This window comes from Sapajus apella, unplaced genomic scaffold, assembly GCF_009761245.1.
Source record: "Sapajus apella isolate SASKATOON/1434 unplaced genomic scaffold, GSC_monkey_1.0 scaffold13, whole genome shotgun sequence".
NCBI lineage: Eukaryota > Metazoa > Chordata > Mammalia > Primates > Cebidae > Sapajus > Sapajus apella.
The window spans coordinates 6,643,451-6,666,931 of NW_022436953.1; the positions used below are offsets into that span (position 1 = coordinate 6,643,451).

General features: G+C 46.7%; 2 protein-coding genes across 19 annotated transcripts in view; one reads left to right on the forward strand and one right to left on the reverse strand.

The window, feature by feature from the left end:
• The window catches only part of CNNM2 (cyclin and CBS domain divalent metal cation transport mediator 2), a 170,168-nt gene extending 147,846 nt beyond the window's left edge, over positions 1-22,322 (forward strand). The window contains exons 5-9 of one of the 4 annotated variants that reach the window (XM_032281468.1): positions 2,054-2,147; positions 5,445-5,510; positions 9,558-9,742; positions 16,843-17,051; positions 19,474-22,322. In XM_032281468.1, coding sequence (XP_032137359.1) covers positions 2,054-2,147; positions 5,445-5,510; positions 9,558-9,742; positions 16,843-17,046 — 549 coding nt within the window. In that variant the 3' untranslated portion in view covers positions 17,047-17,051; positions 19,474-22,322. Of the gene's footprint in view, positions 1-2,053; positions 2,148-5,444; positions 5,511-9,557; positions 9,743-10,461 lie in introns of all 4 variants that reach the window. The other 3 variants (XM_032281467.1, XM_032281466.1, XM_032281469.1) reach the window with 3 other exon arrangements.
• NT5C2 (5'-nucleotidase, cytosolic II) overlaps positions 21,555-23,481 on the reverse strand; it is a 178,655-nt gene continuing 176,728 nt past the window's right edge. For 13 of the 15 annotated variants that reach the window (XM_032281471.1, XM_032281474.1, XM_032281479.1 and 10 more), the window contains one exon: positions 22,589-23,314. In XM_032281471.1, coding sequence (XP_032137362.1) covers positions 23,087-23,314 — 228 coding nt within the window. In that variant the 3' untranslated portion in view covers positions 22,589-23,086. Of the gene's footprint in view, positions 23,315-23,481 lie in introns of all 15 variants that reach the window. The other 2 variants (XM_032281472.1, XM_032281473.1) reach the window with 2 other exon arrangements.

Below are 23,481 nucleotides of genomic sequence, written 5' to 3' on the forward strand. Positions count from 1 at the left end.
GATCGTGCCATTGCACTCCAGCCTGGGCAACAAGTGTGAAACTCCATCTACAAAAAAAAAAGTGACCTAACACCTCTCTGCAGGGACACAACACGAAAGGCCCTGTAACTTGTACAACAAACGCTTCACATAACTGGGGGTCCATAGAAACGGAAGTCATCGTGAGGCTCCATTGCATTTGACCCTTCCTCCTGACTTCCTGCATGGAGGGTCAGGCGTCCCGCAGCCACTCTTAAGGTTACAAACTACAAAGCAGACATTTGCAGCCAGCACCTAAGTGTCAGTTCAGGAAGAGATGGACACAGAATTGGGGAGACACGTACCACAGCCACTCTTCTGTTGCGGTCCCTGAACCTTGTTCCTCTCCCCCCATTCTGAAGGGACACTACTCCAGGGATTTTCCCCAGCATCTAGAGTCCCGAATCCTGAACAACCTTCCCGTGGCCCCACAGATGGGGATGACTTGCTGCCTGACCCTCTCCTGCTGGGGCCACTGTCTCCCACTGATTCCTCTGTGGGGTGGGAAGGCCTCCTGAAGCCCCCAGCAGCCCGTGGTCAGTGATGCTGCTCCCAGGTGGCCTTGAGTACATGAGGCCCTGACCATCCTTGCCCCTGGAATTCTTCTTTCCCCTGGTCTTCTGCCATGGTGCCACTGTCTGCTGTGGTCCTGTTAGGGTTTCCGTTTTCCCTTTCAGTCTCAGGCTGTGCTTTGGTCTTTTTCCTGTCTCAGGTCCCCGTCTCCAGCCCTGACCTCTCTCCCACTCTTGGTGTCCCCGTTCCTCAGCCCCTCCCGATGGGCCTCCTCTGGTTCCTGTGCTCCTCTTTCCCTGATGGCTTCTCCAAATCATGCTGGTGCTTTATCCATAGCTTCTGTACCACACTCCCTCCCAGGCCTGTGGCTGCCACCCTCGCAGAAGCAGACTTTGTTCCACTGCCCAGGACCCCAGCCCCCCAGCTGCCTTCCAGACCTGCCCTCACTCCTCCCTGCAAAACCAGAGCCTGGCTGGCCACTGCCACTGCCCTGGGCCTCCCTTGTGCTGTCCCCTTCTCTTGGTCATACGCCACTTTTCCTTCCTGTATGCGATTTGTCTTTAAACGAGAATAAGTAAGTGTTTTCTGGGAGCTTCCATTCCCAACGTCGTCTTCCTCATGCTGAGCTCCTGTGTGCCACACAGGCCATTGCTACTCATGTGCTCAGCTGTCCTTGCTGCACATTCATCTGGGACATGTAGGGCCCTGCCTGCGTGGGGAGGGTTTTTAGCACCTTCCCATTTGCAGGTCGATTTTATATTATGGGTAGAGTTGTAAGTTCATACGGCAAGATAATTGGCTAGGAACTGGTAAACCACTATTTCTGTTAAGCAGAGGAAAACCTGAAAGAGATGCAGTAGTTCATCTTCTCAAGAAATGAGAAAGTTTTTGTAATTGGAAACTTAATATAAAATAATAGTTTGCATCAGCAGGTGGCATAGTGCAGCATCTTTTTTGTTTGAAACAGGGTCTCATTCTGTGGCCCAGGCTGGAGTACAGCCCGCCCAGCATCTTCTTGGTGCTGGTCCCACTGATGGAGCGAGACCACCATCTTTCCATTGCTGGCAGGCTCCTGAAGAATCCATGTTGGGATCCATGGTACACATGTTGGGAAGGTACTAAGTGGACTCGCAGAAAGTAAACATCACAGGCCACACACAGTGGTTCACGCCTCTAACCCCTGTGGGAGGCTGAGACAGGGAGACGGGAGCTCAAGAGTTTGGAACCAGCCTAGGCAACGTAGCGAGATTGTAGCTCTACAAAGAAAATTTTATCCTATGTTTTTAATGCAAAATTATTTTATTTATACTGTCACCTCTGCATAACCAGCCAAATCTAGTTTTCATGTTTAAAGCAAATGAGCCCCCTCCTCTCAATGGGAAAGATGAGCTGAAGCTTCACTTCCTCGATAGGGCTGGGAAAGGAAATCAGACAAAAATCTCAGGAAGGACCAAATATTGTACAGAGTGTGCAGATAGGCTCATGCAACTGAATTGAAAATACCTGCCTCTTTTCTCCACAGGGGAAAGTGGAAGTTGAAGCTGGGAAAGAAGGTATGAAGTTTGAAGCGAGCGCCTTCTCATACTACGGTGTGATGGCCCTGACGGCCTCTCCAGGTGCGTTTGGTCCCCAGCCGTGTAGGGCAGGGCTGCCTGTTAGGAAGTAAGGCTCCCTCTTGTCATCTTTCTCTCTGTATCTGCCAGCTGGCCTCATTCATTTCCTTTTTGAATTTTTTGTTGAAGTACATCATATAGGTAGAAAATCCACACAAATCCTATGTGTACACCACGAATTCTCACAAGCTGAACACGTTTTAAGTTGTACCCAGACTAAGAGACAGGACATCACCAGCCGCGCAGAACCCCCGTCATGCTCCCTTTGGGTCATTGGTCCCCAGAGTAACTGCCGTCTTGACTTCTCAGTTAGCTTAGTTTTGCCTGCTTTTGAACTTTGCATAAATGGAGACACGGTGTATGTTACACAGGCTGGCTGCTTTCTCTCAGTATCGTGCTTGTCACGTCACCTCTGTTGCTGTGTGTGATCATACGCTTTCCTCTTGCCATGTCTGGTATGCCACTGTGTGAATGCACAGCAACGCACATGTGCTTTCATTGCTGATAGACATTGGAGTAGTTTCCTGTCTGGGGTTACTATGAATATGTGGCTTGGAATATTCTTGAACATGTCTTTGGGTGAATGTGTGTCACCGTTTCTGCTGGGTGTGCACTTGGGAGTGGCATTGCAGGTCAGAGGGTGTGTGCCTCTGGATTCAGCTCTGATGTACCTCCTTACCCCCAACCTGTGCTGTGTGAGTTCCAGTGCTCTATCCAGCATTTGGCATTATTGAGTCTTTTAAATGTTAGCAGTTTGGGAGGTCCTAATTTGCATGTTCCTGAGGACCAATGAGGTTGTTGCTATATACTGATTGTGGCCGGCTCTTCTTGTCTGGAGAGCTGGCCAGTTGAGTCAGCCATAAGGGTGGATGGCCATGGGGGATTGACCAAGTTCTCTGAGCACAAGATTCCAAGATGCCAGCCAGCCAGATGGGCTCTCAGATGTGAACACAGATAGATGCCTGGTGGCTTGCTGGCCTCTGGGGATGGCGCTGCTTGGCAGAACGCAAACCCTTGCTATTAATACCTTATGCAGCCCCAACAGGTCAGGCAGTTCGACAGAGGTTCTGGAGTGCCACCTTGTGGCAAAAATACCACATGATCTGCAGTGCTAGGAAACTTCATTTACAAACCTCAAACCTAATAGCTCATTTTAAAAGAATTCCTGAAAACCAGGCTTCAAAGGGGAGGAGATACCTCTAGACAAGACTGTTTTTGTGACATCGGTCTTCATCAACAGTACCACCCAGTAATAGTCTGAGGAACCCAAAGATGTTACAGTTAGAAAGTCACTGAGACATCAAGATTTTCTCTGTCCCAAAAATACCCTCTCACTATCCTGGTATAGGTGTTTGAGTTCTGGGGGCATGGTGTCCCCATTGTCAACTGTTCACCAACAGCCATTGTGAACAGGGGCCTGTCTGACCCAACTTCATTAGTAGATTTCTGTTGTGAACTTAAAGGTGACCTTCGTTAGGGTAGCTCTTACCTAGGCATGTGAAGACCTGGGTTATAGCTTCAGCTCAAATATAGGCAGGTCGCGTGATATTGAGCAAGGCCCTTTGTCTCCTTCTTGTTAAGGAGATATAATGATACCAGCTCATGTGATTATTAGAAGACTAGGATGCAATGATCCTTGCACAGTGCCTCATCCCCTTAAAGCATGAGAGGAAACATGGGCATAGCAGAAAGGTGCTGTGACTGTGATGCATTTTGGCGGCCAGCCTCAAATTAGCCCCAGGTGAGCAGAACCAGATTTATAAGATGACTCTGAAAAGAAACTAGAGGTGGCCAGGCGCAGTGGCTCATGCCTGTAATCCCAGCACTTGGGGAGGATGAGGCGGGTGGATCACGAGGTCAGGAGTTTGAGACCAGCCTGACCAACATGGTGAAACCCCATCTCTACTAAAAATACAAAAAATTAGCTGGGCATGGTGGCACACACCTGTAATCTTAGCTACTTGGGAGGCCGAGGCAGGAGAATTGCAGGAACCCAGGAGGCAGAGGTTGCAGTAAGCTGAAATTGCACCACTGTACTCCAGCCTGGGTGACAAGAGCGAGACTCCATCTCAGAAAAAAAGAAAAAAAAAAGAAACTAGAAGAGTGGGTTGTACATTTCTACCAGTTACTGGTTCCTGGAATGTAAATGTCAGCCCAGTTCCTATTGAACTGTAATGGAAGGACAAGTCTCATTCAGAAGACATGGTGAGTAGCCTCCCAAGTCTGGAGCTGCTAAAAAAGAAGGGGAGTTCGAGTCCAGGCTGGTCAACATGGTGAAACTCCATCTGTACAAAAATACAAAAATTAGCCTGGCATGGTGGCACATGCTTGTAGTCCCAACTGCTTTGGAGGCTGAGACAGGAGATTTCTTGAACCTGGGAGGCAGAGGTTGCAGTGACCCCAGAGCACGCCAGTGTCCCAGGCCACAGAGCGAGACTCCGTCTCAAAGTTTTAAAAAGTGGGGGAATTTCATTAATGGCATCTTATCTATTCCAAAGCCTAGTATTTTACTTAACTTTACGACTAAGATTTGGGGTTTTGTATATTCATTGAGAGGTGCAGTTAGTACAGGCATCTCAAGATGAAGTTTCTGTTTATTGATGTTCGCTGTCTGGGGAAAACCTACAATAATCAGTCCTTAAGACCTGCCTGCCCCAGAGGTGTGATTCCTGCTCAACATTACATGTTCTGAGACTTTTCGATCTGATGGGGGCTGCAGCCCCCAAGTAAGCGGTGAGGAGGATGACTCTGGTCTGCATTCCCAGGAAATCTGTGTATGTGTTCTTTACTTACGTTCCCCTCTTTTGAGATTGGAAAGCATTCCTAAGCAATTCAGAGCTTCAGGTCAAAATTATACTGAGCTGAATTGCCACAGATGGGGAGCTGTTAGCTGTGCAGTGAGTGAGTATTGGGGTGTAGGCACCAGTGGTTTGGGCCAGGCTCTTAAGGCAGTTGACTAATTGAGCTCCCCTTTTTGCCACTGCTTGTGACTTAAACCCTTAAGAGTAGCACGATTCGAGCTATAAACCCCAATTGGTTATTAGTGGCTTAAGAGATTTCTGGGTTAGTAACAGGCTCATGGGTAGGATTTCGCCTGATCTTGGCCTCCGTGTGTTCCTCTTCCTGGAAAGCAGTGTGTATTCTGTTTTGTTTCTAGAATACTCTACTGACTTGTGCATTTCTGCAACTGAATGCTCATATTGTATTGGTAGAATGAGTATCCCCTCCTGTCCCTTGATTATAGAGATCTCTTTTCTTGCCTTTTGATGCGATCTCACCCTGTTTTTCTCCATTTTTCAGTTCCTTTGTCCCTGTCTCGTACCTTTGTTGTCAGCAGAACAGAGTTGTTAGCAGCAGGTTCTCCAGGTAATTCTGCATGCTTCCTTTCCATAATTCTCCGGGTTGCCTCCGCTGCCCCCATCACACCTGGCTGGCTAGGTCTGCTTCCTTTACCTGGACAAGCTGTTTTGAATGTCCCTTGGAGCACTAAAGCTCTAAGGTTCTGTAACTTTATAGTGAGCTCTCCAGGAAAACATAAGCCACAGCAGGTGGAGAGTCCAGAACACCGCACAGTCACTGTGTACAGGAGACATGTGCCAGGAAACGGAAGGGGGACGGTTCTCACGCAGGTTGTTAGCGCTCCCTGCTCTTCCTACCTGCACGGCTGACCTTGAATTTTCAGGCCAGCAGTAGGGGGAGGCTGTTCTTGGTTCTTACTCTGACCTCAGAAAGTTACGGTGTGTGGAGTTTGCAGAGGCCCTCAAACCTTGAGGCCACTTTTAAAGAACACATTTGCCAAAGGCCTGAGAACTGAACTCCTCTTGGTATGCAAGAAAAATCCCCATCCACACAGGCACACAGCATTCCTGTCTCCTGGCTTCTCGTTCCCACGTCCCTATGAGCGGAGCGTGAGCACTTCTGCTCCCCATCAGGCAGGTGGCCCACTTCTCCCGCCACCTGACTTTGTTTTGGAGTGAACACCGGGCACATTCCTACCCTGCTGCTGCTGACTGCCCTGCAGGAGAGGGCGGCCAGGCCTAGCTAACTCGTCCAGCCATTAACAAGAAGGGAGAAGGCTTAATCTGTCTTTAATTAAAATTGCTGGGATTTCCTAGTTGGTAACACAACTTTCCTATATTTATCTTGGGAGTTTTTTCCATAATTACTGTCATAAAACTTTGGCACATAAATTTGGCCACAAAACCTGACCTGAACTGGGGTTCAGCCAGTACGGTCTTCACTCTGCTTGGTGTGAGTCCTCGTCCATCTCAGCACAAGTCAATGTGTTTGTGGACTAGGGCTGCCCCAGAATTGACGTGTAGTCTGTAATGTGGATGTATGGACTGTATCACCTTCCAAATTTCAAACACCTCTGGCCACGCAGGGCTTCAGATGAAGAATGTGGACCTTCATTATTATTATTATTAGAAGTAAGATGGCATTTGAGGCTCTGAGCAGTGAGCTGAAGCTCATGCCCTATGAGCTGTGGAAGGGGTCCCAGAAAGCAGGGCCTGCTCCTCCAGGATGTGGCCATGGGGCCAGGCAGCAGGCTTCTGGCAGAGGAGAGGGTCCACTCACACCAACAGAGGGCAGTGGGGTGAGAGGAAGCGGACTGAGTCACCCTAAAATCATCTTGAGGAGAAAACAGGAGACTCAAAAGTACTGCAGGAAGCCTCAGACAGGCAGAGGTCTGATCAGTAGCAAAGTACCTTGAAATGTTTTTATGGCCTTCAAGTGTTAACACATAGACATTGTTTCAAAGGTATCTGTAGAAATGGTGATGAGATTGATGGCTGAAGCCCAGGGATACAGTGGGATCCTTTGTTTCAAAAAACTGACTAATCTGTCATCCTGGGTGAAGCCATTGCATGTCCAAAGGCTGGGTTGGGGGTGGGCTCATGGTAGCACAGTCTGGGAGGAAGCTGACAAGAAAGGATAGAAAATGCTGACTAGGCCCAGCGTGGTGGCTCACACCTGTAATCCCAGCACTTTGGGAGGCCCGAGGCGGGTGGATCACCTGAGGTCAGGATTTTGAGACCAGCCTGACCAACATGGAGAAACCCTATCTCTACTAAAAAATAGAAAATTAGTCAGGCATGGTGGCACATACCTGTAATGCCAGCTACTAGGGAGGCTGAAGAATTGCTTGAACCCAGAAGGCAGAGACTGCAGTGAGCTGAGATTGTGCCATTGCACTCCAGCCTGGGCAACGAGCAAAACTCCATCTCCAAAAAAAAAAAAAAGCTAACTAGGCTCACTTATGGGGTACCTACTCATGTCAGGTAACCACTTTATACATTATCTTATTTTTAACCCTTGTCAGACCTTATAAAATGGGTACCAGGGTCAGGCATGGTGTCTCACGCCTGTAATCGCAGCACTTTGGGTGACTGAAGTGGGTGGATCACCTGAGGTCAGGAGTTCAAGACCAGCCTGGTCAACACAGCAAAACCCTATGTCTACTAAAAATATAAAACTAGCTAAGTGTCGTGGTGCACGCCTGTAATCCCAGCTACTTGGGAGGCTGAGACAGGAGCATTGCTTGAACCTGGGAGGCAGAGGTCACAGTGAGGCAAGATTGCATGGCTGCACTCCAGCCTGGGTGACAAAAGCGAGACTCTGTCTCAAAAAAAAAAAAAAAAAAATGGGTACCAGGTAATCATCATCCACATTTTACAGGTAAGGAATCTGAACCTTAGCAAAAGTGGGTCACTTATTCAAAGTTCCGTTCTGCTAAATATGAAAGTCTGTTAAATTGTTAATTTGCCTTGCTCTCTCAGAAGTGGAAACAAGGGGAACTGCCACTCTGAATTTGTCTTACAATGAAAAATTAGCTCATGACTTCACAATTGTAGGGACAGTTAAGATGTAAAAATTTTAAGAGAAAATGGCCGGGCACGGTGGCTCATGTCTGTAATCCCAGCACTTTGGGAGTCTCAGGTAACCAGAGCCCAGCCTGGGCAGCACGGCAAAAACCCATTTCTACCAAAAATATAAAAATTAGCCAGGTGTGATGGCACACACCTGTAGTCCCAGCTACTAGGGAGGCTGAGGCAGGTGGATCCCCTGAGCCCAGGAGGTTGAGGCTACGGTGAGCCAAGATCGCGTTACTGCATTCCAGTCTGGGTGATAAATTAAGACCCTATCTCAAAAAGAAAAAAAAATTAGGAGTAAGTGAACTTGTCACCGAAGATTCGTGGAATACTTATGTTTTGTTCTGGGTGTCCTGTTTTAAGACAGTGATGGGGTGAGATGAAGAACAGCTACAGGATTTATCGTGGAGAAGAGACTTAAGGGGACCATCACTCTCTTCACCTAGCTGAGGGCTACTTTGAATAGCAGAGGAAGAAAAGGTACTCACTGGAGCTCCACACAGAGCAAGTGAGACTGTCATTTGAAGTTAGGGGAGGCACATTTTGATGGGAACGATGATAAATTTTCCTGATAGCTGAAGGGCAGGTGCAGCCAAAAGCCAGCTCCTCTGGGGGGCATCTGTCAGGGACACATTGCAAAGAGGAGCCAAGCCTCAGATGAGAGAATTGGTCCCCTCCAATCCTGTGATATGACGCGATTCAAGACCTGGCCGGGGTGGGCACGCAGTTCCCATCTATACAATAGAGTTGGTTAGAAAAGCAAAAAGTGAAAGAAGCCTTGGTGAGGGGCGTTTTTTATGACGTTTATATTAGAAGTAACAATGAACTCCCCAGAAGAGCAACAACACCGAGACTGGCATTCTTCCACTTTGTTTTAATGAAAGGATGCTACGAAACCTGTCTGGAGATGCCATAGCGCCCAAGATAACTTATTCAGACTCTTCAAGGCTTTAATGTCTTCCAGCAGTCTTGAATTCCTGAGACATCCTCGGGCTACCTGTTGGGGGATTTTACTGGGGTCAGAGACAAAGATAATAGGTTTGGCTGGAGGGTATGGTATGAGCAGACAAATATTTTGATCCCTTTACAACACATACTGAATTATGAATATTCTGAAGAGTCTCTTGTTTTTACTTCTGGCAAAATGATGAAGTGCAGTCTTCTCGTGGCCTCTGTTTGATATCAGGCAGTTTCTACATGTCGGACCTTGGCCTGCCCTCGCCTGAGCATCTCACAACACCTGGGAATGTTCCTCACGCAGGCACACAGTGCAGGGTCTTTGCTGTTAGAGACTTGGGAGGATTGTGTCTGTCACATACACAGGCCCAGGCAGCTGAGATGGGTGTAGCCGGCTGGTACAGGGAAGCCAGCGCGTCTGCTGTGCATAGGAGACCATCTGTGGCGCACTGTGTGGCTGAGACGTCTGGAAGAAGTTGGTTGGGCTTGTGTGGCATTGAGTCTTTTTTATTTTGGGAAAATAAAGAGCTGTTTTTATTGGCAATATCTACTTAAATGGTTGGATTTTTCCCTCCTTTTCCAGGTGAAAATAAGTCCCCTCCTCGCCCATGTGGCTTGAATCACTCAGACTCTCTCAGTCGAAGCGACCGGATTGACGCTGTCACACCAACACTGGGAAGCAGCAATAACCAGCTCAATTCCTCGCTCCTCCAAGTCTACATCCCCGATTACTCAGTGCGAGCGCTCTCGGATCTGCAGTTCGTTAAGGTGAGAGATGTGATTGCCGCGTGGCGGGGCCTGGCAGTTAGATGTCAGCTTCCCTGGAAAATTGTCTGTTTTGCTCCCGGCACTCCTCGGAGCTCTCCCTTTGTCACTTTGTGGGTGCCCTGCCGTCCATTCTCAACTACAAACCCTGTTTTCCTCTGTTGTGCCCAAGCCTCAGGTTGAGAAAGACGTTGATCATCTTGGTTCTATCCAGTGAGCTGCCAAATCAAATGTGGCTCTTTCAGGGAACGGGAGCTGGAGATCCTGGAAAAAAGAACAGCCCCTTTTCAAAGAGCTCTCCTGGGCGCTTGGCTCCAGTGGCTCCCCGCCTGGCCCTGGGAAGGCTGAGGTCAGGAGACTCCAGAGGATTGCAGGGAAGGCTCCACTTCTGTCTTCTGCCTGGCAGTCAGGGTGCTCCTCTTGGTCTGAAATGAAGATGACTTTTGGAGAACAAGCCAGCTTTAGCTGGGGGAAACCAGTCTCTATTTTCTAGTCTCTAAAGTTTTGAGATAATATTTGGAATTGGGTTCCATCAGTAGGAACTGACTTGTTCACCAAAGTCAATGTGAACTTTAAAAAGTGGCTCACTGCGCTCAAGTGTGATTTTCTCCTAGAGAGGCTGCCGTGGGCCTGTCGGGATTTAACGTGTGGTCTGATGTGGAGATAAAAGAACCTAAATAAGCGTTATCTTGGTTTGTTTTCTGTGCGTCTTCTGGCCCCAGATCTCAAGACAGCAATACCAAAATGCCTTGATGGCATCCCGGATGGACAAAACCCCTCAGTCTTCAGACAGTGAAAACACTAAAATCGAATTGACTCTTACGGAGCTGCATGACGGGTTGCCAGACGAGACAGCCAACCTACTCAACGAACAGAACTGTGTGACACACAGTAAGGCCAACCACAGCCTGCACAGCGAAGGCGCCATCTAGGCCACGCCGGCCTGCACCGCCCACTCTGGAGGGCCCAGCCCCGTCTGCCCATGACTTCCACTGGTGTGAGCTTGTCCGCCGTGCTGCATCCCGCAACATCCTGAGACCAAAGACCTGGTGCCCTTCCCAGGAGCTGCGGAGGAGGACGGAGAGGGGAGGAATGGAAACAAGAGTGTGGAGTTGGCAGCCGGGGCATGGCGTTCAAGATTTTGGAGATGAACTGATTCCGCCCAAATAGAATCATGTTTATTTTTTCAGCGCTCCCTTTTATCATTATTCATGCTCTTCTGTCCTCGATTTGCATGAAGTTGAAAATTGTTGCGATTTATTTTTTCAAGAGATCATGTTTTTAAAAAGTGTCTTTTGCAGAGTTTTAAGTTGTTCTGTCTGAACTCTGCTGCGATCCCATGATGTGACCCTCGTAGGCCGGACTTGCCCCTCCAATGGCCTTCCTTGGCCCTCCCAGGGAGGGGCACCCTTCCTCTGTACCCCAGTGGGTACCACTGTTGAACTCGCTGGCTCAATGAAGAAGACCGTGTTACTGCAGAACCTGCCAAGTCTGTCATCACTGTGGGGCGTAGCCTGCCTCAGAGGGACCGCAGTCACCTCTCTGAGCTCAGTGGGGTTTTGAGAATTTAATGTTTAACTGTACCCCTTTCCCTCAGGAAGAGTTAACATTTGCTTGGGAATGTGATTTTGCTCCCACCCTAAGGAATTTTTATCACCAAAATGAATGTTAATGAATTTAAAACCCATGGTTTATCATTGGCAAGAGGCAAGCTGACTTCACCCTGTCATTCCAGCCTGGGGTCTCCCAGCCAGCCCTCCCCTTACCCAGCGCCCGAGCCCACAGAGTGTCGTCACCCACCTCCCTGGTCCTTGCTCTTGTTAACCCGAGATGCTGCTACACAGATGCCAAATGGAAATCTTCCACAGGGCTTTTCAGTAAACACGTGATGTGGAGTGCAAGCCCCTCCCCGTCCCACTAGGGGATAAGGACACACGTTATCAGAAAAGGAGCCGGACCTTCCAGCTGTACTCTGTACCGTGTGCCGAGAAGGCATTTCCAGACCCATGTTTTCAAGGGAGGGAACTTTGGGGATTGCCAGCCCCTGCTCCTCCTCCCAGGGAGCCAGCTGTCCCTCTTCCCCTGTCCCTGAGCCCACGGGGCCCGGCAGTGGCTGTGTCCCCTGCCTGAGGGCCTCTGTGCCTCCCGCCTCAGATGTGGCCGACGCCAGAGAGGCTGCCTGTACAGCCAGGGTCAGTTTGGCCCCAAACAGGGATTCAGAAACCAAATGTGTGTTGTGGCCATTATATGTGTGTCTCTGTCTTACTTTAATGCCAAATTCATCATGTAGTGAAGTGATGTCAGGAAGTATTTGAGTGACTGAATCCTGAACTAGAGCTTCTCTGTGTTCTGTTAGCCCGAGGGATGTGTGCGTGTTGTTGGCTATTCATACACTGAGATGAAACCATACTTGCCAGTGTTCACATAGGACTGTCGGTGCCCGCCGCATCCATCACTAGGAAGGGGACAGCGTTTTCTGTTTGGGCTCACTGCGCGAAGCAAGGCCTTGGCTAAGCAGCAGTCTTCTCCCTCCTCCAGGTAGGAAGTCCATCCAGCCCAGCCGGGCTCTGTGCGGGGCAGGGAGTGTGGTTGAGGAGCAGGTGGCAGCAGGCGGGCTGGCGCCTGGTGAGCAGTTTGTGCCTCGGTGTTGTGCACACTCAGCTCAGTATTTCCTCTGCAATGTCAGTCCTGGAGGGTCTTTCTCAGAAGGTGCCATGTCCATAGTGGGGGAAGTACTGGTTTCACTTGATATAGAGGGTCATGGGGACCCCCGAGGGTGCTGAGTGGCCTGCTGCTGGCACCCAACCTGCCCCCATCATGTAGCTTGACCTTAGAGGGAACCCCAGTCTAAGTATCCTTTTTTTTTTTTTTTTTTTAAATAGAACCATTCAAATTTAAAAGTCAGTTTCTTAAGATGCCTCTTATTGAACACACCACCAGTATGGAGTATGTAAATATGAGCGGTCCTTGCAACACAGTGAAGCCTGGCCCCGGGCTGGGGGAAGGTGTCTATCCCCTGCTTTGGTCCTGCGCAGTGCTGGCCTTCCCTGAGCTGCGGGGAGCTGGGCCACCGGCCTAGCCCAGCTTCTGTGGCCTCAGGAGCTCCGCCCTATCAACCTATCCGGGCCCGTGTCTGCTTCTCCACACACAGCTGTCTCAGGGATGCCTTGCTACTGGGAGGAGCCTCTGGAACCAGAGCTAGTGTGTTGGTGTTTTCAGAGCTCTGCCGTTCCTTTATAAATCCTAAACAACTGAGTCTGGGGAAAGGAGGGGGGATGCCAGCGGCTGCCTCTGTGACTCCAGGGAGAAGCGGACTTCTTACTACTGTCTTACCTGCTCAGTGTGATGGCTTCTTGCAAATTATTCTCTTATAAAGAGCTTGGCAGGAGTGGCTCATCAGTGGGGCTCCCAAAGGATGACATTTTAGCCTGCCAAGTTTGTATTCATTTTCTGTTACTCTTTACTTTCTATTCTTCACACTGTTTTATAACAATAGGGAATCTAAAATAATTCCTGCCAGGTCCCTGAAGGAATGAAAGCCAACAGCTCCTTTGGGGAGAACTTAGGACCCTTCAGACAGCACCCATGTCTGAGCGGCCAGATCCCTCTTCCAGGCCCTGCTTTCTCTCGGGAAACTGACCCCTCGGACAGTTGGAGGAGACACTGGGCTGTTGCTTCTCCGGGCAGCAGGAGAATGACTTTGGCTTGGAAGGCCTCTGCCATTCACCTCTACAAAGCCAGTGGGGTCCAGCAAAGAAAGACCATCCAATAGCTGCAGTCTTGCTGTCCAGTGGCTGCTTGTAGCCCCCTCTGCTGGACTGTCCTCCCACGGCTGCGACGTTTTCAAGTGTAGAAGGGTGTGGGTCGAGTGGACTAAATGCAGGCCTCTGAGTTCTGGATACTGATGGAGAGGCCTTGCCCTCCTATACAGGGCTTCTGTGGATGGGACAGGGCCTCCCCTGCTCCTGAGCAGCTACTGGCTCCATTGGAGCTAAATTCCTAGCATCCAGGTAGTCCTGGGACATTCTGCCTTTGCTCTGTAAATGAGGAGGCCTTTTCTCCTGCTGTCTTGGAGGTTCCTTCCCTTCACTGCTTTGTCCTGTGTTCATCAGGCAAATTCAAAATCATGCATTTAAACTCTTAGGAAAACAAAATCTTAAAACTGACACAGATACCGGGGTGCTAATCAACTAACAAATCTTGGTTCTTACATAATTTGAACTTGAAAGGATACCACACTGAACTCTGTTCTTTCCTCCCTCCTCACCTCACTCCCTGCAGGGAGCTCAATGCCCATGTGGAAGCGGTTGGCATCCCCAAGTGGGAGGGAGTGGGGCATCCTACCATCTTCTAATGTGACTTCAAGGGACAGTGCAAATGTTGAATGCAGAGCTTCACTCTAATGTGGAACAGTAACTGTGAGTATATTACCCGTGCTGTCCTCAGCACTGTACACTAAAGGACCAGCTTTTCCAAGTCTAGGAAAACAATGGTAGAAACAAATAGAAATACATTTTCCCTAGTAAATAGAGCAATAGGAATTGGAGCTAAGCAGGGACCATGAACTCCTGCCCTGAAATCCTCTCTCCAGGTTGAGGAACAGACCTGTGTAGGCCCTGGCTGATCAAGCCTGTGTCCTGGCTGGTAAAAACACAACCACCTCTGTCATCATCTGAAGCCAGCGGGGATCTGTAGCTATCCTCGCCTTGCCTAGACCCAGGAAGGTGAGGTCTCCTGGGCAACCAGCATTGCCCCCATTGTTCCCCAAGGGTGACCCTAGGCAGATGACTCACCTGGGTGGCCCAGGAAGGTGCTCACCTTGTTCTCTGGGGCTCCAAGCAACAGCGGGCCAGGGAGGGCTGGCTTTGCACACTATGTTGCATGACCCAGGCCCCCTGGTGGCATGAGAAAAACTCCCCTCTGCTGTTGAGCCCAGGTAGGGGCTTTTCTTTGCAAAGGGTTGAGGAGATATTCAAGACTGAGCTGGCAGGTTAGGGTCCAGGAGGCCTGTGAGGTACCATTGCTTACTTCCTGAGGAAACTGGCTCTTGTCCTGGGCCACGTAGTTCCATGTTGGGCTCCAGGCTAGTGGTGCTTCTGTCCGTCAAGGGTGTCTGGGTGAATTGTATGTTAACCTGGAATTGGTAGGGATATTGGGGGTTGAATAGCAAAGTGATTTGGGGATTCAGAAAGTTTTCTGATATAATTTTATCAATGAGCAATTTCTCAGTGGATTTTTATACCTCAGGGCCGTTTGCAAATCTTTAGCTTTTCGTATTTCTTAGGTGTTCAAGTTGGTTAATAGGAGAGAGACGTTTGCAGACTTCTAAGTTGAGGTTCATTTGCCTCCATTTGAGGGGTGAGTGGTGCATCAAGGCTGAGCTTGCCGCCGTTACTTAGCAAGGCTGTGACAGGCGAGCCTTCCTCCTCTAGCACTTGCAAGCTTTCTGTCTCAATCACGGTGTGCTTGCTTGTTTCCCTTTTGCTACCTTCTTTCCTATCTGAAGATTCATATTCCAGAGTCCCTGGTCAACCCTACGGACGCGAAGAGGAGATGGCAGTGCACAGTAGCTGCAGAGTAGGGAGCAGCTTTCCTCCCGCCATCCTAGGCTGGGGCCTTCTTTGCTTCTCAGACCGCTGTGGTTGGCGCAGCTCAAGGAAGCCTTCTCTCTGTGTGCTACAGCCACAGCCATCATCTCTACTAGAATTGTTCTAAATATCTTTTGATGGGAAATACCAGGTTGAACTTGAAGCAACATGGAAACAAAGGTTCTAGCTGCAAGAGAGTAAAGTTCTAGGTGTTCATATGCCAAGGTTTATATGTACACAGATCTAACACATACTGTAAGAAGGACTTGACTACACAAGGTTTTCAGGTTTTCATACCCATTGGGACCATGAACAGATGACAATGACTGGGAGTATTGTCTTGCCTTGTTTGGAAGGATACCTTCTGGCATGTGCCCACATCTGATCCACATGGATTCACTTTTAGGATGCAGTTCTTTAGGGGGCAGATTCCTCTGCAGATTCACCCTGAAGAGAACTATCCAGTGGACCTGGTGGCGCTTGGGTGCCTGCCCTTTTTATTGGAGGCTCAGGCTTCCAGAGCAGAGTGCGGTTGGAAAGAATGAAGTCTTAGGATTCTTATTTCCCAGAGAGCCCCAGCCTAGCTTCTGATTCATTACTTCCCAAGTCTGAAGTCTACTGTGAAGGTGAAGTTACCCATTTTTTCTTGTTTCTGGAGTCCTTTAAACCCACAAGTATATATGCTTTATTTTATATTATTTATTATGTACATATGCCTGGTAGTACTTCATCTGTGACTAGGACAAAATCTATCTTGAAGCTTCCTCATCCATGGATCCTAGGGTTCTGCTATCCCTTAAAGCAGGTGAAAGGGTAGTGTTTTTTGTTTTTATAAAGAGGTTGCTGCTTTTATGTTGGCCTAGCTTCCCCAGCCCCTTTAGTTGGGCCCACCTGTATTCTTGAGGTCCCGTGTTTTGGATGAGGATGGAGGCAGGTCTACCTTGTGGCAAGGCCTCTCAAGTACCTCCATGAAATGTTTCTGAGGTGGTTTCTTGGTGACAGGCTCTCTTCCCCTGTGCAGGGCAGAGTCTAGCTGAGTCTACAGCCTCCTTCCTCCCAAAGCAGGTCAGTTGCCTGGCCCAACAAGGATAATGGTTTCTTCTGCTTACCTTGGACTGCAGAATCTATCTTTCTGGATAATGGAAGCTGCCTGCCCATCTGGGCTTAGTATGCCTTTTCTTGGTTTTAAGGCCCAGTGCCAACATTGCCTTGGCCCTCAAGACCCTGCTTTGTGTCTGACTTTCATCCTTCTCAGCCTTTATTCACTGTATCATAGTGTACAGTTCATGCATTTGAGCAGTGAAGTTTTCTGAACACAGTATGCAGAGCTGTGTACATAAACCTAAATAAGCACAAATGACATGTATAGGATTAATAAGCTGATTGTCATAATGAATGCATTTTATAATTCAAATGATGTTGTAGATGTACAATCTCTCCTATTTATTTTGTACCAATTTATTTGTAAATTTTGTGATTGTTTTACAAGGTTTTTGTTATTTCTATTCTATTTAGATAAAAGATGTTCTGTTCACCCTTCTAGCAGACGTGTGTTCCCTCTTCCCTTTCATCTATGCAACACCAACCATGCCATTGTGTTCAGCCTGGCTGAACCAACTGCCCTGCCCACTTGCCTGGCTTTGCTGGTGGAAAAGCTGGGACTGGACCTCAGCATGGCAACATAGAAGAGCATATTCTTTGGACAGTGTGAAGTCTTAAAAGAAGTGAGTACTAGTTCTGTGCCTCTGAGTCACAGCCTGGTACAGCCAATCCTAGGGGGAAGGTGGTCTCCTTTGCAAGGACTGTAATCTGTCCTCCATCAGTTACTCTTTACATAAGAACATTCAGAGTATCCAGTCGAATTGCCCCATATATTGGCTGCTCAGTCACTAATAACACACAGTGCAGCTGGGCTAAACCAGTGGTGTTTCCTAGGTAAGACCAAAGGCCTCATTCAGGCCTCTCAATTGGCTCTTGAAGATGAGGATGGCTTTATATTTCCTCCTCTGCTATGCTAAGTCTGGGAGGAAGGTCAGAGCATGCACGGATAGGTCACTCTCAAGTTAAAAACATCCGACCTGAGTGTGGCAAGGCAGGTGCAGGTGCAGATGCTCTTTGGAGTTTAGTGGACATCCTGCATTCTCCAGTAATTGGTGTGGATGATACACGTTCTCTTCCATCACCACTTTGTCTTCTGTTCCTTCTTACTGTCCTCACTCACATGTGACCAGTCCCTGAAGAACTTAAGGTGGAGCTTCAGGGACCCTCTGTGATCCATTCCTAAGCCACATCTTTTTGGAAACTCTTTTCTCTCCACTCTTAGTCTCCATTGTACATTCCAAAAAGAATCGTGCTCTAAGAATTTAGCCTCTTGACTGGTCCATTTATAATCACTACTGAATTTATTTAACCATGGCATTTGCAGTCTGTTTTACTTACACTTGTCCTGTGGATGGAGACATTTCAGGGAAGAGCTGCTGACAGAATTGGCTTTGAGACACTGCCGAACTACCACTCCCACCTCCCCAGTCATCACCCGACTTCCTGAAGGTAGAATGAGGTGTATCTATAGTCCAGTGAAATGCCATCTTGGGAGCCTGCTTTCCTTAGAAGCGGGGCAGAAGTGGCAGCAGAGCTGGGGAAAGAAATCACTGTAGCACATTCACTCCCAGCCTGCTGCCTTGACTAGTTTTTTTCCTGTTTTACTCACTTGGTTTTGATGAGCCCTTAGCTCACATCAGGAAATGCTCCAAGGAAAATGGAGGCAATTTTTCCTGCTGTCAAGATGAGATTTGCCTAAACTTCCCCACCCCCTGCATCCTCAGAGTGCAAACACATCTGCTCATTTCTAAGCTTTATCCTGATGTATTCCGGGGTTTGTATTTCACAAAAATTGTGCTCCCTAGACACATTTTTGACTCGGCACTTCTGAAGAAACAAATACTGATCAGAGGGTCTTGTAGACAAAGTGGTAAAAACTGACTTTCTTATAGCCTGGAGTTGATTTCTGGAAACTTATTTTATACTTTTTGAAGGTAATTTAATAAAGACATGATTCCTTATTACAGCCAAAAAGTTAAATTCTATTAGATGGCTAATAAACTTTTGCTTTCTTTGCATGGTAGTTGCATCATTTTCCCTCCAAGGGCCTCACATCTGTGCTCTTATTTGCAAGCAGTCCCAGGACAAAGGGACGGTTCTAGGGCTCTTTTCTCTGACTTCTGTGGGCAGGCTTCTCCCCTGGTAGATGACTGTGAGGACCGAGGATGCACGTTTCTAGGAGGGGAATTAGTTGCCAGACTTCTCTGAAGTGCTTTTCCTGTCAGGGTATTAGTGACTACAGCGTTCAAACAGTAGGCCAAGACATGACAGGAAGTTTTAGATTGGGCCAGCTTTCCTACCGCAGTTCTCCTAAGTCACTGACTTGAGGTCAGTGGGTTCAAAAAATTCTTTGTTTCAAAATACACCCTCAAATCAAAGATTACCTCTGGTGAGAACACTCTTAAAGACTGGACACTGAATAAACATTTTTCAGTGTGGGGAAGGTTTGCTTGGCAAATCTTCTTTCCAAGTATCTCAAGAACTTGTGAGACGTGGAAGGACTATTGCTGTCTTTCCTGGGAAAAATGTGTGCTCAGCTGCTTGGGCTCCAGTTTGTGTGGGAAGGTTTATCTCAGTCCAGACTCTTCAGGCCTGGTTTATACCCCTGGCCAGACATGGCTTTGGGAAGAGCTCCATGGGAGACCAGAGCATTTAGGGACATATTTATATCTAGTTATTTGGTGTGAAGAAATAAAGGGAGCAGATTCAAAATTCATCGTTTTGTTTTAAATTGGAAAACAGATTCCTCAGTCTTACAGTAAACAGTCGGCAAGTTTGAGATGTAATGTTCTGTGTTCAGTGGGGACTACTGTTTTGTGTTAAAGCTCTACCGAGAAACTTAACTACTGTATATATTTTATTTTTGAGATCACCTACCTTTGTCGGAATCAGTCAGACTGTGTGGCCTTGAAATGAAGACACTGTGTCTGAGGACAGGGAAAAATGGTTAAGAAATCCAGGTTAAAGAAAAGTAAAGCTTCTTATTAATTTTATAGATGAATGTCCCGCTGCCTGTTTAAAGGACTTGCTTTCTGCTGTGTCTAGATACCTAGCAGTGCGAGAACAGTGTGGCGTGCTGCGTTCCTGTCGGGAGGTGTGTGCCGGGCAGTGTGGGTTTCTGCTTTCTGGCTGCCTGTGCCTGTGGTCATCCCTGCTTCTTAGCAGTAGTGCATGTTTTTCTTCCATCATCCTCAAGGTTGCTCTGGTAGAGATTTCATTCTCAGGGCCTCCCAAAAGTTGTGTATCATTTGAAATTGTTCTATTTGAGGAAAACCTTTAAGAAAAGCTGGATTCTCTGGTCACCAATAAAGATCATCATGAGAAACAAAAGTATTTAAGCCCTAAACTACAAAGCCAAGTGAGGAATTGGAGTGTCAACTGTATGGCAATAGCTAGATCATAGTTACCATTTTTCCCACCATCAAAGAGATTAAATAGTTTCCATAACATGGAATTTGGATAAGGTTCCTACCCTAATACAGACTTAAATATGCAGTTGTTTGTCTCAGGCTATTTGTGGTGAATAAGCAGAGTATTTATTTAAAAATGACCAAGCAGCCCTGGAAAAACTGCTGGGCTTTAAAGTTGTTGACAAAGTATTTCTTAAATAAATATGTCTGATTTAGAAATATCTAAACATGGACAACACAATTTTTAAATCTGACATGCAATTGCATGTGGCTTTTATAAGTGGTTCCTTAAAAACAATGCTAATGTGACTTAAGGATTTGTAGTTCTATTAAAAACCACTTCTAAAAGTATCTTAGGGTAGCTTGAAAAGTTTGCCTTATTATTTTAGGTCTCAGCAGAGCTATGCTTATGGCAAAAGGAAATATCTTAGGTCTAAACAGAACACTGAACTTTCTTGGCTGTGACCAACTTTTCTGAAGTTCACCATGAGTTTTCACTGACCATCTTTGCAGAGATGATGTACTGAGCAATTCCTCTCCCCAAGGAAACCCAGCAGGGCCTGGGTCTGCTGTACCTCTGACCAGCTGCTGGGGAGGCGAGGCTCCCTGTTAGTCAGTACATACTGTAAGGTTGGGAGCTCCATCTAGCACCCAAGAAGGGGCTGCCTGGTGTTCTACAATGCCTGTAAATGGTGTTTTCAAAATGCCTAGGAAAAAATTCTGTAAAGAGATGGCAGACTGTTCGTCTCATGGTGTAAAACTCCTCAGAATTTTTTTTTTCAAAGGAAAAGTATACCTTTTAAGTTCAACTTCCTTAACTACTGGCAACAGAGAGAAGTTCCTAATTTATGTTTTAAATTAGGCACCATTTTGCTGTGGGTTTTGTGGAATCCTAGAGCTCCTTAATAGTACATTTCGGTGGTCCTAGGGAGAGTTGTGACTAGCAGTGGAGTTCTTATTCCAGCTGGTTGTGTGCTTTTCACTTTCCTGTCTTTGGACCCAGAGAATCATTTGCCATGGAATCATCTGGCTATTAAGAGACACTTATATGGATGTAACACAAGAAGTGGTAAATCAAAGCCATCATGTGGCCGTAAAAGGGACAATATGTAAATATACTTACTACGATAAGGTAGCTCTGTAGATGTAATATATTCATAAACTATTTGGGTTTAAGAAAACTTGGGACTATTTTAAACTGGGACATCTCCATCTTGAATGATAATAATTAGTAATTGGGATGACCACACAGTCTCCTAACATGGGCAACAGTCTAATTGCTATTGCAATTGCATTTCTGACCTGATTCTTTTAAAGGGGCATATATTCCCAATAGATACCATTTAGAATGTATGTTTCTTGGATGACTTATTCTAAAGCCATATATATCCAAAGTAGTGAGGCTATACTACTAAGTAATCGGGCTATGTTCCCTGCTTATAAAATGAATTTTTTTTTAAAAGCCTCACTTCACAGTCTGTTACAAAAAACTTTATGGGGAAAAAACTGTGAGGCCTATGAAATACCACGAATATAATCATGTTATATCAGTTCTTGAATATTTCTTTTTAACCAAAAGAGATCCGGGAACATTTTCACATTCCTTGAAAATACATATTTCCTTTAAGAGAATGTCAAACTGATGTTACTACACCAAATCTAAACCCACCTGAAGACCAATAGCTGTTACAGTTGTGCTACAGAATAGGTCAAAGGCAGCATTAGAAATATTACACTTTATTGAATTCTAGAGCAGCTAATCTACCCTCCCCTGTTGACCAATGACAAGAATAGAAGAAAATATATGATGGCTAAACTAAGAGTCTATATAACCACTGTTTAAGATGTTGGAACAACTTTCACTGTACTGGTGAAACAGTTTTAATACCCTAACATATACAGTAACAATTCATTCTTGTTTAAAACAAGAAGTGATTTCGACTTGGGATTTTTTTTCTTGAGGGGTTTCACTCTTGTTGCCCAGGCTGGAGTGCAATGGCATGATCTTGGCTCACTGCAAACTCCATTATTTCCCAGGTTCAAGCAACTCTCCTGCCTCAGCCTCCCAAGTAGCTGGGATTACAGGCATGAGCCACCACGGCCAGCTAATTTTGTATTTTTAGTAGAGATGGGATTTCTCCATGTTGGTCAGGCTGGTGTCAAACTCCCGACCTCAGGTGATCTGCCAACTGGCCTCCCAAAGTGTTGGGATTGTAGGCGTGAGCCACCGCGCCTGGCCTCGACTTGGGATTCTGAGTGAATTTATTCAAACTGATTGTGCTCTCTGCTTTAGTAAGGTTCTGGCTTACAGAGCCCTCTTAATGTTCAACAACTTTAATATACAGCAGTCAACTCTAGAGGATAAAGAAATCTGGAATTGGGTAGCATGAGCCACAGCTATATAGCCCACACTGATGAATGTTCTACTGTAGGATAAGAAGGAAGTTCCTCCCTTTCTTTTCTGGGGACTTGTTCCTTTGTCCTCTTACAGCTAAATTCTTTCCATAGATTTATCACAGATAAGGAAAAGGTTGTTTTTGGATAACAAATAATAAGCATTTGTGCCAATAACAAAAAAAGTATTAAGAATACTGTCTTTTCCCTCAAAATTGAATCCTACCTTAAAGCAAGTAGAAAATACATCTGTGCAAAGCCACTGATTGATTGATAGAGGCAGCCTTGCCAGAGTCACTGAGGATGATTTAAAGGCTTATAAAAGGAAACTTGACCTTAACAGAGACTACAGCTGATCATGGATATAATATATTTCTCCACTGATGATATACAATACACCATGTAATGCACTGAAAAAGGTGGATCTTGGAGTTGTTGTTATAGCACAATTTGTAACATTACAGCATTTCAGATCACCTCTTCCCACTCTTTTTGTTCTACTCTTGAGACCCTTCACCACCCCTTGTGTATCCAGATACACTATGACATACTGATGATTTTTAAAAAGTGTCACAAGCCACAATGGAGCCAGCATGCAGTTCAGCCTGGTTTTACCCTTATTTTCTTCTAATACAGACTCCATTACAGTTTTGGACCACCTGCAGAGAGTACAGATACACAAAACCAAAACAAGTATCTCTCTATGATAACAATAGAATCTTCAGAAACTTTTCAGATGTACCTTTCATGTAGCCCCCCTCCCTCCCCCCCAGTAGAACCCTAACAGGGACATCTGTTCCTGTGAGTCCTGCCAGGACTTGTTTAATGGGTGCTCGGTGTTTTGGTTTTCCTCCTTATTCTTCCTCTTCCTCATCATCATCTTCATCATGGCAGTGTGTAATTTCCTGGGGAGCCAGTGGGAAGAGGTTGGGAGGTTTAATCTCACTAATTGACCGTGTCAACTGGTGCCGCTTGTAGTCAGTGTCTTTGAAATCCACTGATGTGCGGTTCCGGGTGGCAAGAGGAGACTCCATCTCATTGATATCTACATGTATGTGCTCCACCGTTGATTCATGAGGCATCTAGATAGAACAAAGCCAGAGGCTCAGAAAGCAGGCAGAGCAAAGTAGCTTCTTCCCAAATCCTAACCCCTCTCCTCTGTTAGGTGGCCATGCAGTTACACCAATAATGGACCACAGGACAAGTCAATTTAGACTTATCTTCACAGAACTACTTTTAGCTGCCTGTC